This window comes from Carassius gibelio, chromosome A10, assembly GCF_023724105.1.
Source record: "Carassius gibelio isolate Cgi1373 ecotype wild population from Czech Republic chromosome A10, carGib1.2-hapl.c, whole genome shotgun sequence".
Lineage (NCBI taxonomy): Eukaryota > Metazoa > Chordata > Actinopteri > Cypriniformes > Cyprinidae > Carassius > Carassius gibelio.
Genome location: NC_068380.1, coordinates 13,303,965 through 13,322,910, shown reverse-complemented (window position 1 = coordinate 13,322,910; position 18,946 = coordinate 13,303,965). Strand labels below are relative to the sequence as shown.

The 18,946-nt window shown below is 36.4% G+C and overlaps 2 protein-coding genes across 3 annotated transcripts; one reads left to right on the top strand and one right to left on the bottom strand.

The window, feature by feature from the left end:
• Positions 1 to 6,087: 6,087 nt before the first annotated feature.
• Positions 6,088 to 10,963, top strand: LOC128021230 (T-cell leukemia homeobox protein 3-like). The gene is made up of 3 exons (XM_052608287.1): positions 6,088 to 6,745; positions 8,773 to 9,010; positions 9,850 to 10,963. The coding sequence occupies exons 1-3, from the start codon at positions 6,301 to 6,303 to the stop codon at positions 10,061 to 10,063; spliced, it is 897 nt and encodes a 298-aa protein (XP_052464247.1). The 5' UTR covers positions 6,088 to 6,300; the 3' UTR covers positions 10,064 to 10,963.
• A 3,251-nt stretch (positions 10,964 to 14,214) lies between these two features.
• Positions 14,215 to 18,516, bottom strand: LOC128021228 (nucleophosmin). 2 transcript variants are annotated; one of them, XM_052608283.1, is made up of 10 exons: positions 18,366 to 18,516; positions 16,919 to 16,998; positions 16,707 to 16,826; positions 16,513 to 16,606; positions 16,306 to 16,412; positions 16,150 to 16,217; positions 15,964 to 16,039; positions 15,678 to 15,872; positions 15,399 to 15,473; positions 14,215 to 14,963 (listed from the first exon to the last, which is right to left on the bottom strand). In XM_052608283.1, exons 1-10 carry the CDS (start codon positions 18,403 to 18,405, stop codon positions 14,922 to 14,924), a joined length of 897 nt encoding a protein of 298 aa, XP_052464243.1. In that variant the 5' UTR covers positions 18,406 to 18,516; the 3' UTR covers positions 14,215 to 14,921. The 2 variants fall into 2 exon arrangements, with proteins under 2 accessions (XP_052464243.1, XP_052464242.1); XM_052608282.1 differs by having other exon boundaries at positions 15,678 to 15,878; positions 18,366 to 18,515.
• Positions 18,517 to 18,946: the final 430 nt, after the last annotated feature.

Sequence of the window (18,946 nt, the reverse complement as noted above, 5' to 3'; positions counted from 1 at the left end):
GCTCCCTCCCCTCCCGCCGGCAGGCAGCAGGCAGGGTGAGAAGGTCAAAAGGCAGTCGTTAGGAAGACAAAGAGAGGCACAGCGACACACTGCATAATCGCCTTTTATTGAGTGCCTCTGACACGATTCACAGCGAGGCTGACACTGACGCCACACACGCGCAAAACACACACATGTAGGCTCACTGTATCAATGCACAAGCACACACAGACACATATGAAGATGTACATGAAGCATAATTAAGCAAATAATTCAACTGAAGGTGTTTAAGAAGTAATAATTACAAGTGTCCCAACAAAAGTTATTCTCCAGGCCTTTTTGCAATGGTTCCTGCAGTTGCCCCTTTCAAACATGCACCCCCCAACTCATCTGCGTCTTCTCATCTACTATTAAAGTGAAACAGAGCCACGCACTCAACCATCAGAGGAGCGGTTCTGCTCTCCACATGCCACAGATTTGCCATCCCCTCCGGCACACACAGTGACAGTCTGCTTTCCATGTACAGCGATCACATCTGCCCGTTTTCATGATGGTTTTACCTGCAAACCAGCTAGAGCAATGGATTCTGTATGGGGTCTGATTTGGTTATGTTTTATATTACATTCTGTGATCCTCCAACGACTGCCACTGATGTTCATTTGATTGATTGAGAATACAATGTTATTTAAATGTAAAATAAATACTGAATAAATAACAAAATACTCTTAAATAAAAGATTTAACAAATCTAAATTTTACAGTTACATTCAAATATTAGATGTTATTACATATATTGATGTTAAATGGCAAAATAATGTTATATGATAATTATAATAATTGTAGAAATGTTAAGATTTCATTTCAAGATTAAAATGATACTAAATTAAATGCATTTATTACTATAAAATATCTTCATATTAAAGCATAAAAACACTATAATATTATAAAAAATTGAATAATGCATATTATAAATTAATAATAAATGTATAATATTATTATTAATAATAATAATAATAATAATAATAATAATAATAATAATACAATATTTTACTATATAATAATAATAGAAAGAAAACTTGTATGCCTTCATTAAAATGTAAATTGTTATAAAATGTATATTTTAATATTATATAATAATGTCTATTATAAAAAGTGTTTGTTGTCCATATAAAAGAAAGTCAGTGCAGACCGTTGTTGTTTTGGTCCCCACTGACTAAGAATATGAATATCATGTTATTTCAATCTATGATAAATGCAAATAAATAAATAAACAGATGTAAATATTAAAATGTTATGAAAACATTAGATACTATAAAATATGTTAATGTTAAATTGCAAAAGAAAGTTACAAAATAATGATAATAATGACAACAACATCAACAATACAAATATTGACATCTCATTTTGCAACAAATGCAACCTGTTTTTTCTTCAGATAAACCCCTTGAGATTAAAATAATGTTTTAAATTAAATATGAATATCAAACCATAATATATTATATCATTTTATACTAATATATAAATTGTATAGTATAAATAATGTTTTTTCCTTATCAAATGTAATAATACATATATGTATAATAATAATAATAATAATAATAATAATAATTCAATATTTTACTATTTAATATTAAATAAAACTGGTTTAGTTTGTGGATTATTTTCCATGAGTTGGGGGAACCTATAGGCAGTACTGTTTTGTGTTACTGATAAAGCTCATCAAGGCAGACAGAATGTGGAAATAATAAATGGCCATAGTGAAGCATTTACAAGACCACAGTCTTTGCATCACATCAAACAGCGTCCAGTCAAATGCACATCCAGAGGAGCACTTCCGATTGCGTCTCATTTCTCCACAGCGTAGTGTGTTAAACTCTGTCCATCTCTCCATTCAATAGAGCATAGCTCATCTGAACACTGAGCAATAATGAGGCCCAGAGATGCACTTGTGAGTCTGTGTGAACCAAAGTGAGTGAGCGAGAGAGCTCTGCAAGAGGAGGGGGAGAGAGAGGCTATCCATTTCCTCCCTGGGGCAACTCCTCTTTGGCTCTTTGTTGCTGAAATGCTCCCAGTGAGCAGGTTACACTAAAGCCTGCTCTATTGTCTTAAACAGCTGTGCGTTGCATGTTCTCTCTCTCTCTATTGCTCTTTTTTTTCAGGTTCCTCAATCAGGGGCAGTTTTAGAGATCTGTAAAGGCAAAAGCCTGTGGCAGTGCTCCCCCTCACCCAGACACACACACACACACCTGCTTCTGTTTACACTGTCCCACAGTAGGGGGTCTTTCCTGATTTAGCTGCTTTCTAATACTTCATATAGAGAATGCAGATAAATAGATTCTTATTACTAATAAAAAAAAACAATAAAAACAACAGCAATAAAAAGCAATGAAAGACCAAGAATAATAACTATAGTTGATTGTATGCTGAATAAGAACAATAAGAAAAAGAAGTTCTAGACGCAGTATACAAAGTCAAAGCTCTGGTATCTAAAAACACATGTCTGACTGTATTTTTCATAAATCTGTCTTGTATATTTCAACATGCAGACTGCTAAAATTACAATGTTCTTTTGTTTAACTGATCTCAGTGTAGAAACTGCTCACAGGGGCATTTGATCATGTTGCGAAACTGTAAATCTGTTGGTTGGATATTTGTGGGGACAAATACAGTAAATATGTATATATCTGTACTCAGGAGAAAAACCCGAATAGCATTTAATTGGATAATATTGAAAACTACTTGATATGAATCAGTTAGGGGAGACAGGAAAGGGAAGCGTTAGTCAACCTTTGTAAGTTACTTGTTACTTGCAACTGTGTGTGTGTGTGTGTGTGTGCTATAGGTCTCAAACATTTTATAATATTCCATATTTATCTTCTACAAACTGAAGTAGTCTGTAACTGTCTAACCTGTATAAATTAAAGACAGGTACAAATATTGCTGTTGCAAGCAAACTAATTATAATACTTAAATGTATAATTGTGTAAATTAATCTAGTGATGTGGCATTCCAATTTACTTGTAAGTAAAATAATACAAATAATAATGATCATGCCATTCCCATCAGAACCCATCATAATTATTTCTAGAATTTTCATTTAAAATGGTAAAAAAAAAATTTTTTTTAAAGGTTAAATTCTGAACAGCAATTAAAATTTGAATCAACAATTCAAATGCCTAAACATAACAACTAGTGCCTGCTGCTATAACGCTCACAATGTTGGCAAGATCTTATAACACATAACTAGTATCATCTTGATCAGTAGGTTCTAATGCTTAAATTGACATTCTTCATCAGTAAAATTTTTCACCCAATCGTACGTTTAAATATCTTAGAAATGTAAGTAACAGACAGGAGGGGTTAAAAACTAGATGTTCTACAGAAAAGCGTACACGTTAATTCAAGAGGGTGATGCACATATATACTGAATCAACTGTCCTATCAAGAAAGAAAGAAAGAAAGAAAGAAAGAAAGAAATAAAGAAAGAGAAGTACATGACACACCATGTAAACTAAATTAAAAGGAGTTCTATTACAAGCCCAAGAATAATAAGCAAGAACAACAAGCTGAAAAACAAAGAAAAGCCATAAAGGACATTAGGTGCTGAGCTTTATATAACATTTGAGTGAATATTTCATGGGCATAGAGATAGAGAGAGACTCTAAACTTTCATTAAGCAGGGTATTTCGCTGGGAGGGAATTTCGGCGCCTTTCACTTTTTCTTGGCTTTTATTGCAATAATACAGATATCTCTCTGGCTCCCAGCCCCTCCTCATTCAGCCCATTTCCTTCCCGCCGTCTCTCTCTCTCTATGCTTTTTAAAATATAGTAATAAAAACATACTAGATCCTTTTTAAATGCACTATTACTTATCATGGTCTTTTCATATCGTAGCATCATAGGTGTTTTAAAGCCGCTATATAAGTGCGGCATTTATTATTCAAAAGCAGCGTCGTCTTTTTGCATATTATCTGAGCGCTTTTATACTGCGGGCTGCCAGACTCCCATTTAAAATGTTCGGCAGAATTGATAACGGCAGACACGCGCAATAAAAACAGCGCCGGGGGCAGGGTGGCACGCGCGCCCGCTCATATGCAGATCCCGGTAATTACTCCAACAATTCGCCAGCCATTCCTGTATTTAGAGGGATTTCACGCTTTTAATTCGGTTTTCATCAATCTATTGATTCTCGGCTGCTAAATTGTTTGCACGGGTCAAAGATAAGAAAGTGGGTCCGAGTTCTCCTCCGGCGCCCTGCCAGGTGAAACCGTTTGTGTCCCTCAAGCAGGATGTTTATGAGTGCATTTCATAACCCCCCAAACGAAAAGGTTAAATTATAGTTAGCTGACCAGAACCTATTAGACCTTTTCATCGATGTTCAAAAAATATACAATTTCACATTTAAAGCGCATTTGAAACATAAAAATCTATATATTATTTGTATTGCACATAATAATAATAATAATAATAATAATAATAATAATCTATCTATCTATCTATCTATCTATCTATCTATCTATCTATCTATCTATCTATCTATCTATCTATCTATCTATCTATCTATCTATCTATCTATCTATCTATCGAGATGAAAACAGAGCGAAACAGTGACCATGGGTCAGCGACAAGCACCACGGGAGTGACGTAAGCGTCTTCAGCCACTGGACAAGGGCCGAGCTCCCGGGGGAACGAGGCTTTTTAGCGTCAGCACTCACTAATGGTCTATTAAAATATCAACTACTTCAAAGTAAACGGATTTGCTCCACACCAGCTCCCACTCCCTGAAGCTAATCAAACGCGGCGGCCAGGCCAAAAGAGCATAATCATTTTTGTGTGACAGATTACAAGAAACCACTTAGATGCGCTGTCATAAGATCGGGTGTCCCAACACTCACAAGGGTGTGCAGCTCTCCAAGCGCCAGTGCAGGCTCCTTTAGGGGTTTCCGGATGCAGTAACTAAAGAGCAGCTAAAAGTCACTGAAACGATCCTGGGTCCACCTGCATTATAAATTCTAAAGGACTAATTCCAGTAAGGTTTCAGAAAATATTTAACAGAAACAAAATGATTTACGTGGCTCTAAGAACAAATTTAAAAAGTAAAGCTGTTGTCTGCATTATAACAGTAGTAGCCTAACTTGTAAATTTTAGTCTCATCCGTATTGTCAAATGCTATATCGGACATGAATGAACCATTCTTCAGTGAATAATTTTCAGTCTATTTCTTTTTAAATCTTCTCAACGGGTTAGAAAGCGCTGCAATTAACATGATTTATAAAATAAATCAGAATTTCAATTTATCAGCGACTAAAAAGTGAACAGCTATTTTTATTATTAGTAGTAGTAGTAGTATTATCATTAATATAATTATCATTACTTAAAGTCTTTTATCTTGATGTGGTGTAGTTGGAAATACATTCCAGCTGCCCCATGGTCAAAATAAACGAAAAGGATATTAAATTAGTTTTATCTTCGTGTAATAAAGCAGCGAAAGTGTCTAAAGTTGACTGACATATTAGAAAAAAAAAGTAACAAAAAAAAAAAAAAAAAAGTAGAGGGCAGCTTTGAGGTCAAATGCACTCCTCTGATTACTGGAGGCGACATAAAAATTCGATTTTATGATTTTTTTTTTTTTTTTTAAAGCGTGAATTGATAAGTGTTCCTGGTTTTAATATAGCTTAGTTTATAGAAACCAGAAATATTATTGAAACATTTAAGTCATCAAATTATACTTTCCTCATCTCATCTGATCTGAAACTACCCTACAAACTTCTTTTTCTACACAAAAGTTAAAAAATTACAATTGACGAGTACTTTATTTTCCACAGGGTCACGGTAGAATCTCTATTAAATACTCAAGAATTTAAAAAGCCACTGATGCATGCTGATGTCAGCATGTCCATAATAAAGAGATACTTGACCAATACAGAAATGGGAGACTAAACTATCTGCATTTTAAAGAATGATGTCAAAACGCGTTATGTTTTGTGACTTGTAACGAAATGAAAGCCAATAAGGAGAGGGAGACTGAGCACTACCCAATCAGAGAAGAGTAGAGCCCAACGAGTTCCGCGCAGGGATCCAGTTGAGAGAGAGAGAATGCCAGAAATCTGCCAAGTCCTCGTGCCAAAAACTTTTTACCCACAGTCGAATGCGTCCAAGCCATCCTAAGTCAAGAACTGAATCTCGAGGAGTAATACATCATAAAGTATATATTACGAGGGATTCCCTTTACTGATAGAGATAGAGTTTTCCATTTTGCGATTCCAGGGCAATACGAAATTGTCTGTGGAATAAACCCACTGGAAAGGTTCGGGTGGTGAGGATGGACCGAGCCCCAAGCTCCAGCCCAGGTGGCACCAGTCAAACATCACAACCAACCCAACATGAACCCATCAGCTTCGGCATTGACCAGATTCTCAGCGGCACCGATCAAGAATCACAGCAGAACTCGAGCAGGAATAATTCCGAGAGCAACAGCAGCAGCGCGAGCGGAGGAAGTTACCATCTCGGCAGCCCAACGGGAGCGAGCGCAACGCCGTACACTACGCTAACAGGCACTTTTCACGGTATCGCGGCTCCATATGAGGAGTCCAGTCCGTACGGAGTGAACTTGACCCTTGCACCCGGAGGAGTGATTAGGGTCCCGGCTCACAGGCCCCTGACCGCGGCCGTGCCTCCACCCATGGCCAGCGCGGTACCCGGACTTGGGAGCCTCAGTTTTCCCTGGATGGAGAGCAGCCAGCGATTCGCAAAAGACAGATTTGCAGGTAAACAAATACTCCTATTGTTTCGATCTGTTATTTTCGTTTTTCTAACAAAATCCTCATGGTTGAAGTAATCAGAATCAGGAAATGGTGAATTGACTGCACAAATCACTCAAGTTCACAATTTGTGTTTTATAGCCTGATAATAGCCTAACAACATAGCAGAATTTTCTTCTTCTCATTTTATATATATATATATATATATATATATATATATATATATATATATATATATATATATATATATATATATATATATATATATAGCCTATATATAGCACGGCATTATTATGAGACAAGAACTAAAACAAAAAAGTACTTAAGCTATTGTTGGTGACACGCTATAGCCTAATAACATGCTTTATCAGTAACTTTAGGCCTAAGGTATTATCTGATGCTTTATCATTAAAGTGCATTTAAACAATTAGAAAATGTATTTTATTGTAGTCCATATTGAGATGAACGAAGTACGAATTACTTAAATATTCTGCATTTAAAAACGACGAAGGCTTTTTAAAGTCGTTATCGCAATAGAAATGTAGGCTATTAGCATACTCAAAAACAGCACAGATGCACTCTTCATCATTTGCCATTTTAGTTGTGCAAACTGTGATGCTGTTGCATGTTTGCTTGTAAAAGAATCAGATGGATGAATTGATGGAGGTTTCAATACAGTAAATATTAGACAGTCTGTCTGGGAAACTTGATCCTGCTCTTTCCATAAAGAGGCGGCAGATGAATGGATGCTACAGAAGAGCTCGTTTTAGTTTTATTTGACCTTGAAGAGCGTGATACACCTGTACCGGTTATGGGCGAAATTAAATTAAGAGAGCGAGAGAAAGTCAACACCTCAAGATGTTCAGCTTATAGGTCAACGTGTCTGTTAACCACACAAACAAAAAGATTATTATTATTATTATTATATGTATTTTTATTTTTTATTTTTTTTGCTAGATTTTGCAATATCATTTAAGCTTATTTGACAAATTTGAACACATATCTTAATAATTATCTAATCATTAAAATCATTGACTTAAAATAATAAACATTTGAATTCGTTTTAATTAGTTTAATTTTAATTAACTACGCGGGCATTCGTTTTTGTTTTTTCAAATAAGTACTGAACATAGACCTAGCGTGCGACAGAAATACATGAATAAATGAGTATTGTTATATTTAGTTTAACCGCTCTTTTGCATGTGAATGTAAACTCTTACAGTTCAGGCCTATCACATAGATCACCCGCTTTCTTTATTCTGGGGTAAATGGCGAACGCTATGCCATTAGAAAGACATATCAATATTTCACCAGCTTTAATTATTGCCATATAGCTGCGGTAACAGGCGCTCTCTGCTTCTCTGTGCGTTTTAGCTAATAAATAAATTAACAATATAGGTTATTACTTTCATTAGAAGAACAGCTGCTGTTTGTATTTGATGCAACATTAATAAGATAAGTTTTGTGTGATTTTATTGTACAGCCTATATGTAACCTGAGTAACAGGCCTCTCAACAAATCCTAAGAGCATCAGCAATCCATCTATTTACGAGGGTTTTTAGTATTTATCAATCAATAATATAAAGTCTAAAAGGTATAGTGCATGAAGGCATACAGTAATTTATAATGATGAGGAACACAGTTTCCCTTTGACTCAGCAAGAGTCAGAAACTTAGGCTGATTTATGCAGCACACAATTACACAAACCTTTAAGCGAAAGCTTATTTAATGTGCAAAAAAACTATTTTGCTTCCTAACAGTCATTGTTAGAATTTTTTTTAATGCATTTCAAATATATAAACTAATACAACAAAACAACAATGATATTGTGTCATATCTTGTATCTAAAAAATTACTTTACTAAAAGGCAACAAAAAATATTTTCAATCTTGAAAAGGCAGGTTCCAATTTTGCTTTTTGTCTACTGAGAAAAATGATTTAGTGTGTTAAGGAGGTCAGTAAGCTGATTGTCAGACTCTTCCTGACTTGCCTTACCTCTCACTGGCTTTTCTCTCTTTATTCACATTTCACAGCAGCCCTGACGCCTTTCACTGTGGCTCGGCGTATTGGTCACCCGTACCAGAACCGCACACCACCTAAGAGAAAGAAGCCTCGTACGTCTTTCTCCCGAGTGCAGATCTGTGAGCTGGAGAAGCGCTTCCACAGACAAAAATACCTGGCCAGCGCTGAACGAGCAGCTTTGGCCAAAACTCTGAAGATGACAGACGCTCAGGTCAAAACCTGGTTTCAAAACCGCAGGACCAAATGGAGGTGAGGCATATTGAGATATATTAATGTAAGATGTAGAAATGGGTGTGAAAAACTCAGATCAGATATGAGGAGTAAAGGCATAAAAGCACAATTTCACTAGACAATACACACTTTTTCTAAACATTTGTCTGGACATTGAAAGTGTCCAATAACACTTACTGTGAAATAGGTGTACTGATTATTTTACTGCTGTCACGTGGTTTTAGGCAGAGTCACTGAAAACAGGAATTATGTGAATGATTTATGTAATAAAAATTCAATACTGGACATAGTATGTGTGTATGTGTGTGTGTGTGTGTGTGTGTGTGTGTGTGTGTGTGTTTGTGTGTATGTATGTAGACTAACCACATTAATGTCTGTAATGACCTGAAATCACTTCTCAGATTTGACCTACTAAGGGCCATAATACCTGTAAGAATTAATGGGAAAATAATGGTGTTGTCAAGATGAAATATGAATTATTAATTAGGCAAAGGCACTAATGACATGCCGCACTTTGTAGAAAAGGAGGGGCTGCTCGCACATTACACAAATGTAATGTTTAAATAAAAATTTACCTTTTGGTACGGTTGATTAATCAATCACATCTCAACAAACATCTCAGCTGCATGTGCATATGACAAAATTATATTCAAATCCATATGCTGGTTTGTTCCTCAAAGATCTTCATATCTTGTTGTGGTCTTAAATGCTTAATGTTGGGTCTTTGACTATCTTTCACCCTGTAATATCATATATAACTGAATATCTGTAGTAAACGTTCACATGATCAAGTTTGTGGCAAATGAAAACCTCTACTCCTCTAATTTTCTCCATCTTTTCCCTCCATCTCATGTCAGGCGGCAGACGGCAGAAGAGAGGGAGGCAGAGCGACAGCAGGCCAACCGACTGATGATTCAACTCCAGCACGATGCCTTCCAGAAGTCTTTGACTGAATCAGTTCCAACAGACCCGCTCTGCATCCACAACTCATCACTGTTCGCCCTGCAGAACCTACAGCCTTGGGCGAGTGAAGAGAGCGGCAAGCTCGGGGGAGTGACTGCGCTCGTATGAGTACCACAACTCGAGAAGCAAAGGACATTCTCGTTCTTTTTTGATGGACTGGGATGTTGGTTGACCTTATCTCCTTCCTAAAAGACTATTTCATTCCACAAAAAAAGTGAGGAACTAATACTGAACCAATGAGCAAACCCATATAAGTAAAAAGTTCAGCATCGTATGAGCCTCTGCAGAATATCCTTTTTTTGTGGCGTGTCTGTGCGTACAGAGATTTTTTTTTATCCCCATTAGGGTCAGTTTCATTGACAAGGGAACAGGCCCTCTCAGCTGACCCTTTTATACAGATCCACTGATCTTCTCCTCCATCCTTTCATTTGTCCTTCTGCCCCTCTGTAATCTCTCCACCACTCAGAGCTGTAAAACACAGGATTAATGCAGAAGATGGAAGTAACAATGAATTAATTATTCATAACGTGAATTCCACGACCTAAAATGCCCCCAATCTGACCATTTGTGAGGAAAAAAAGGACACAAACGCACAAATAAACACTTTTCTGTCATCGATATAAGTTATTGTTTTATCAGGCTGGATAGTAAATGAATATTTCATCATTTTTTATGAAATTACATCCCAACTAGTTGAGGAATCACATGAAACGTCCAGAAGACAGGTGTATGAGGTTATACAGAGTGGTTGCAATTTATTTTATTGGGTGGATTTATTCAGCAGTGATTCCGAATTGCGCTCAGAAACTCCTCAGAATCATGCTTCCATGGTTGAATGTTGTGTGTCAGACGGAAAGAACGATTTCAGATGAAACAAGGGTTTGTTAGATGCCATGTGTTGTAGGTGTGCTGTGGCATCCCAAACTCTGTATTATACTTTGTATTTGATAAATATGTAAATAGCATACAAAAAAGTAATAAACAATCTGTTTTGGCATTAACACAAAAGATGTGTTTTGCTTAATTTGCTAGTCCCCTAATGTTTTTTTTATTTTATTTTTTAGAAGAGGCATTTTCCAATTCCCTAAGCTGCACTCTTCTGAGTAATGCGTTGCTTTCAGATGCCCTAATATTGTTCTACACAATTTGATCGACAAATAACTGAGCCCTGGAAGTTGCTTGCAGTCGATTATGCCTGCCACAGCAAAGAAGCACTTATGTCCTCAAGCAGATAAATGCAGGATCCTGTGGGACCATAAAAAAGCCTGTATGCCCTCTGCAACCAACTCCCTCCTCCCAAAGTGCTGACTCTCAGGAACTGACCTGTTTTAAAGGCCTGGATGGGGGGTAAATGGAGGGGTGTCCATTATAAAGTGATTTAACAGACTCGTTAGATAATAATGCTGTCGAAGCCTCTGCACGGTGAACCTGTGGAGTTCCGCCACAGCTCTTTATGGACAGATGGTTAGTAATGACCTGTGCCAGGGCCTCTTTGACTGGAGAACAGTTGAGTCGGGGTCATTTGAGAAAGCCTTCAGTGATATAGACTCAATGCTCAAGATAATTTACACAGGAAGTATTCCTGGCTCCTTTCCAGGTCTACAGCCATGACATTACATCTATAGTTGCTCAACTACAAATTGTTTGGCAAAAGGCGGTGTTTTACTGCCCTCTGCTGGCTATTACGTGAAAGTCTATGTCAGTCTGCATCCGCAAACTTATAACGTGAAATGTAATTGGCCTATATATGAAACGTCTGAACATGTATTAAACATATATTTAACTTATAACTGCAGAAAATTATCCAATTTGGTTAAAATGGTAAAAAAAATATATATAAAAAAAAATAAATAAAAAAACACAACGCTATATGTCTAGCTAGACGCTGCTCTAAAAGCTGCCAAGTCCGAGCATATCTGCAAACTCATAGAAAACAACCAAACCTATTCAAGGTTTTTATTTAGCACAGTGCCTAGATTAACAAATAATCATGTTGTAAACAATATCTTTATTATATCCCGTGCCCACTACATTAATAAAAGAGTTTTAACCCGTAGCCGCGGAAAAAAAAAGCTTCTCAATATGATTAACTCCTCGTTATCTTTAGGCCACGTCCCAAAACCCTTCAAGCTGGCGGTTATTAAGCCACTTATTAAGAAACTACTACTAGATCCCAGTGAACTGGCAAATTACAGACCTATTTCAAATCTTCTTTCTTTGTCTCAAATTGTAGGAAAAAAAAGTTGTCTGCTCAATTGTGCTCCTTCCTGCTAAATAATTAAATAAATAAAAAATAAATCTATGAAGAATTTCATTCAGAATTCAATTTTGTTAAAATTACAAATTACTTGCTTCTTGCTTCAGATCAAGGCAGCATCTCATTACTGGTTTAACTTGATCTAAGTGCTGTGTTCGACAATACAGATCATGACATACTCATATCATAGATAGATTACAAAGCGATTTGTGTATTCAAGGCCGTGCTTTAAGAAGGTTTAGTTCAGGGGTCTCCTACCTCAGTCCTGGAGGGCCGGTGTCCTGCAGAATTTAGCTCTAACTTGCCTCAACACAACCGCCTGGAAGTTTCCAGCTTGCCTTAAGACCTTAATTAGTTAGTTCAGGTGTGTTTAATAGGCTTGGAGCTAAAGACACTGGCCCTCCAGGACCCATTTTGGAGACCCCTGGTTTATACCAGTCTGACCATTACCACTTTATTTAAACAGGGTCTAAATTGGTGAAAAATTAACGCCAGTAAAGTATGGAGTGCCACAAGGATCTGATATATGCCTTCTGCTATTTTCAATATACATGTTGCCCCTTGATAATACTATTAGAAAATATGGGATTAGTTTCCATTGCTATGCTGATAATACTTAACTATATATTTTAACAAGACCAGATAAAACTTCCAAGTTATCTAAGATAACAGAATGTGTTACAAATGTAAAAGACTGGAAGACCAATATTTTTCTCCTTTTAAATTGGATTTCTCCTATTAATTTTCTCCTGTTAAATACAATATATGCACTGGCTACCTATTAAGTTACGTATAAGTTACAAAATATCACTACTTACTTATGGGGCCCTAAATGGTTTAGCTGCTGCATACCTAACCAGTCTTCAGTCACGCTACAATCCATCATGCTCCTTAAGGTTACAAATCTCTGGACTTGATAGTATATAGTAGGAAGGCAACCACTAAACAGGTAGATCATTTTTCACATTTAGCTCCCAAACTCTGGAATAGCTTCCAGATAGTGTTCAGGTTCAGATGCATTCTCTTTCTCTGTTTAAGAGGTCATGAAACCCAAACAAAATTTTTGAGATGTTAACACATTGTACTGCACATTGTTTAAAACAATAATAGCAGTCACAAAATATGTTGTCTAGATTAAAGACACATATAGCCAAGCATTGACATAACACATCTAATAACCTTGTACTCCAATTATATGTTCAAATGCACATTATCATTCCTTGCTTGGTTTAAACAACGCTGAGGTAACTTCGAATGACACAAGCTTCAGTCTGGATCCAGCTCTTATGAAAATCTAAGATGACCAAACACCTGAGAAGAGAAGATTCCATCCACCTCAGATGATGCCACCCGGTACCAACATAAGAACGAATAAATTGAAATCCTGAAAGTTTGATCACAACATACAATCATTGCTCTTAATAATGTTCACCGTTTGTTAGAATACATGCCACTGACTGCATTTTTTTTGTTGTTGGTACAGATCTGCAATAAGAAAATCACTTAGAAACTTTGATTTTCTGTGAAGCTTTCATTTTCATGAAAAGCTCTATACAAATAATAAACTAATATTTAATATGTACCCTTATTATTGCTCTCTCATTCTTTTAAGTACATCCAATCTTTTCATTCACACGTTCCCTCCAATTGGAAGACTTGAATTATTCGTTCACTTTTTGTGTCAGTTGTATGGTTTAATATTATTCTGGAATCTCATTGTATTTACCTGGTAATAATTTTGAGTGATCATACAATTCAAGGTGCATAATGCTTACACTAGTCTTACTAGTAAGTAATCTAATTTCTTCTTCAAGGCTGGTCATAACTTTACATTGGGTACATAAAAAAAAATATTTATTCAGTCATTAGTGTTCAGAGTCAGACTAGCTAAGAAACTATTAGACATAGATGTCACAGTCAAGCATATAACAAACCTTGGGGAAACCCATCAAAACAGTCCTGACTTCTCCAAGTGGAATTTTAAGAGCCACATTAAATTGGGTTAACACTTGTGAAATATAAACTTTATTTGTATTTAAACAGATTTAAGGTCATCAAAAAAGTGAACCACATCTGAATTGCAGTCCAGAGATTAGATTTAGCTGCACAGACTGTCATATTAACTTCAGTATTCATTGTTGACATTCGGATTTCTTACAGTTGACTAATCAATCCCAAACATTTAATACATCCCACATTCAAGCATTTTACAGTATACTGATATTGGCAATTACAAAGCATTTTACAGTATACTGATATTGGCAATTACAACGTGAACTGCTGACATACTGGAATTCATCACTGATACTATTCTGAAACCCATGAATCCTGCATTACAAATCACGTTAAGATGATTTCAGTAAATTGATTCTCATGCACATCTCTAATCAGAATGCCATACACATTTCAATGTCATTTTAAAGAAACCATGGACGGGTAGTCAACAAGCCACCAAATGAAGGCCACACTCCCTGCACATGACAACACCACAGGGGTGAGGGAGGCCAGATTGCAAAGGATGAAAAAGGTCAAGTTCTGAGACTCTCTTTTCAAAGAATGGCACGGATTTAGATAAAAACTGAGGAATATTTTGGACAAAAATTGAAGTTAACCAAAAAGTAAAATCATGCTCAAAAAAAAAAAAAAAAAAAAAGGGTAAAAAAAAGGGTGCCTAATAATTTAAGCAAGATAAAAGGGGTTTTAGTTCTTTTATTTGACACTCTGTCTCCATTTCCAGAGCTCCTCGATTACCTTGGGAGAAACAAAACAGAAGAACAGGTAAGACCTTCTTTCATGATAGGAACTTATTATCATTAATTTAAGCATACAACGACTTGAATACACCTCTTCGGTAATTAAATTTTTTACTTTAATTTATTTTTTAACATTTGAAAAAAAAAAAAAAAAAAAACTATGAAAGTCAACTTTTCTCAATTCTTAGATGAAAAGCAATGAAGCATTTATGTAAAACTTAATAAATATTACAAAAATTACTAAATGGCAAATCTATATATATATATATATATATATATATATATATATATATATATATATATATATATATATATATATATATATATATATATATATATATAAAAAATTACCAATCAGTCTTGGACATTCTTATTTGTTGTTGACACAAATATCTACATCAAAACAACATAAGCACAATAGCAGTGCACATACCTTTGCATCTGTGACTCTGAAGCCGTTCTTTACATAGTTCTCAAACTTCGGCTGTAATTTTGGCAATGCTACACCCTGAGAGAGAGAGAGAGAGAGAGAGAGAGAGAGAGAGAGAGAGAGAGAAAGGGGTTAGAGTGCTATTTTTCTTTATTTTCATAAATATCATGCACTAACCAACCTTTTCCCATAATACCCAAAGCACAGAATGATAATGGTTTCTTAATAAACACAATAACTCATTGTGACTCTGTATGCAGAGAGGATGCTAAGGAAGCATACCTTTTCTACACTCGCCATCATCTTGGATTTGATCTCTGGGACAGTGAAAACCCGTGGCGTCTGTGGCGTTTTGGGTGACTGTGCTTTTTTGTCATCCTTTTTGTTCTTTTCAGGAGTCTTGTTCTGTTTAGCAGGCGTATTGGCCTTGGGTCCTTTTCCGTTCTGTGCAGGGGTCTGTGGTTTGGATGGTGCCTTCTTTTCCTCAAAGAACAATCGGGACAATAAGCATTTCTGATCACACTTTTAAACATCCTACAAGATGCAGGGCCTGATTAACTGCTTTTACCTTTACAGGAGTTTCTTCTTCACTTTCCTCCTCCTCATCATCTTCACCATCCTCCTCCTCATCATCATCGTCATCCCTGGAAGGTAAAATGGAAATATTATTTAATTTCTTATTTTAAAAAAAATATACTATTTCTAAAACAATAAATACGTATGACCTTACATCAATGGCAAAGACTATACTTACTCATCATCATCATCGTCATCATCATCATCCTCCTCCTCCTCCTCTTCTGCTTCCAACTTCATTTTTTTCTATGAGATAAAGCCGATTAGAAAATGAGCCACAAATTACACATACATATATCTCAATTATAAGATCCTAATTCATTCCAGAACTTACTGAAGGATTCTGAGACGCCAACGCTGGCCTCTTCTTAGCTGTGGTCAGTGTCTCCTCCTCTTCTTCCTCCTCCTCGTCTTCATCAAAGGACTGGTCTCCTCCCATGACTGAAAAAAAAAATATAAAAAAATAAATATGAAGCTTCCTGAAAATTCCTGAAGCAGTTTTCCATTATTATTATTATTTTTTTTTTAATGAAATACTCACTGACGAGATGCTGTCCACTAATGTGAACCGGACCGGAACCAGAGCGTAGACGGAACACAACAGGTGGAGTGATCTCAAATCCACCCAAACACACCTTTAGTGAAAATCACCAAGAGCAATTCATTGAGATCAACTCAAGTTTACCCAAAAGATGTGTGAAATGACACTGCTTACTGGATGGACATTGTACTTACACTGGGGAGAGAGGACGGCTTGAGCGTGGCCAGAACTGCCTTGACCTTCTGACCCTCTGAATCTTCCCCTTCGATCTCCACGACGTTCAGTTCATCTTTTGTTTTGGGGTCAACGCAGACCTGCAACAATAACAGATAAACAATATGAAACAACAAATTTGAAATTTACAAGTTACTGAAAATCGGTGGACTGTTTAAAAAAGGCCACTTACCATTCTGACTGATAACTGATGATCACAATCGTCATCTTCCGGATTAAAACTGACCTCTTTGCCTGCTTTGAGCTCACAACCTGTAAAAACGAACAAAGTTTATAAAAAAATAAAATAAAAAAAGCATTAAGATCCCTCCTTTAATTAGAAATTTAACTTACTTCTGTAAGCTTATATTCTCAAGCAAATCTCTCTTCAAACCAATGAAGTGATTCATTTACTTTGGCACGTGGTCCACAATACAGACTATGGTTTATAAACGAGTCAGTGAACCGCTCGATTCAATCCGATTCGTGAATGAATCATAAGAGTGCCCGGTTTCCTGTACCGATTAATTTAAATAATTTTATAGCCTTCATTTCACTGCATCGTTTTTTTAAAAACTAAATTTAAAACGACATTCTAATGCAACAAAACACAGTCATGGTTTCACGTGGCAAGGTTTGTGAGATGCTCTACAGGTTGAAATTTTAATGTACTGTTTAAGGTCCGACAATGCAGACGAATTTTAAACCAGGGCCGAGTTTCCATTGTAAGCAAGTAACTTCGATGATGGAGAACAAGGATACCAATGGTTTCAGAGGCCATTAGCGTTGGTATAATTAGAGAAAATAACCTGGGTTTGTTAGGAAAACGACAATTAGAAAAAGTATCCAATAACATTCCATTGATTTATGACAAATAATGAAGAATACAGTTTTAAGTGAAATGCTAGAAAACGAGATTCCGACACTTGATGCATTGTCTCATCTAACACGTGGAGCACAGTGACGCCATTTTGGAGCGCTAGCACACGTGTTTAGAGAGCGCGTGAAGGGAGACACGAACTGTGAAAGAGTCATTTTATTAATAACCTATCCAATACGTTTATTATGAATTTGACCATAAAGGCTAGAACGAACACAAATAGCTGTCAGCTTAATTGCTAACTGCCACTATGTGTATAATCTAGCAGGGGCAACCAACCCTGCTCCTGCCGATCGACTGTCCTGCAAAGTTTAGCTCCAACCCTAATCAAACACACCCGACTTTAATTTTTAACTGATCCTGAAGACCGTAATTAGTTGCTTCAGGTGTGTTTGATTAGGATTGGAGCTTATCTTTGTAGGACAGTCGATCTCCAGGAGCAGGGTTGGTTAATTTACCCCGATCTAACGGTAGTGCTAACCGATTAGCTAGTGTGAATTCATGCTCTACACGTGCTGTAGTTGAATGTCACTCCACATACGGCCATTTAATAGCTATATTACAATGCATTTATACTAGTTACCACCTCAACATGTGTTTTTAAGCAAGTTAAACCTGAAATTATAACTTGGGCTGGTTGGCAAGCTACATTACGCCATGCTCTTACAAGTGCATTTTGCCACGTTTACGTACAATACGTGGGATCTAATAGACTATATGACAAGAACAGATCAAGGTAAGTATTTCTAGCATCACATACCGTACAGGAAGGTTTGGGGTCCCATTTGTTCGAGATCCATCTCTGTAGGCTATATGAGTGGCTGTAAGTAGACTGAACAGTGCCGCGCGCTCGAGAGCAGGATGGATACAGTATGTCACGCCCATTACTAGGACGGTCCTTCTGCTCAGCCAATGAATCCGCTCCATTTCACGGAGGCTGGGGCTGCATTGAGATACAAGTAGAGCTTGACAGTCATCCGGCTAATAAGCGTGTTGGAAGATTTAAATTAAATGTATTCCTCTCGCGAATTGTGTGCAGTGATAAAAGAAATGCGCTGTAAACATTATTGTTCGAAGTAAAACAAAAATACTATTCAAGTACCGTGGTTTTATTAGGAGATATATATATATATATATATTTTTTTTTTTTTCTTCTGTTGTCTCTGAAGCAAGTTGTGAAACATTTTAATAAAACGTTTACATAAATGATTAACATTAAACAAAATGAATTTGAAATGTCAATCAATAAATTATAATAATTCACAATAAAGTGGTGCCCTTCATATACTCTACCAGCACCTAGGAAAAATAATAGCCCTAACGAATGACCCAAAATCTTCA

Coding starts and splice junctions, on each gene's coding strand:
- LOC128021230 (XM_052608287.1), top strand. CDS start 6,301: ATGGACCGAGCCCCAAGCTCCAGCCCAGGTGGCACCAGTCAAACATCA. Junction 6,746..8,772: donor CGCAAAAGACAGATTTGCAG/GTAAACAAATAC, acceptor CACATTTCACAG/CAGCCCTGACGCCTTTCACT. Junction 9,011..9,849: donor AACCGCAGGACCAAATGGAG/GTGAGGCATATT, acceptor ATCTCATGTCAG/GCGGCAGACGGCAGAAGAGA.
- LOC128021228 (XM_052608282.1), bottom strand. CDS start 18,405: ATGGATCTCGAACAAATGGGACCCCAAACCTTCCTGTACG. Junction 16,827..16,918: donor ATCAGTTATCAGTCAGAATG/GTAAGTGGCCTT, acceptor TTATTGTTGCAG/GTCTGCGTTGACCCCAAAAC. Junction 14,964..15,398: donor TCAGAGTCACAGATGCAAAG/GTATGTGCACTG, acceptor GTTTCTCCCAAG/GTAATCGAGGAGCTCTGGAA.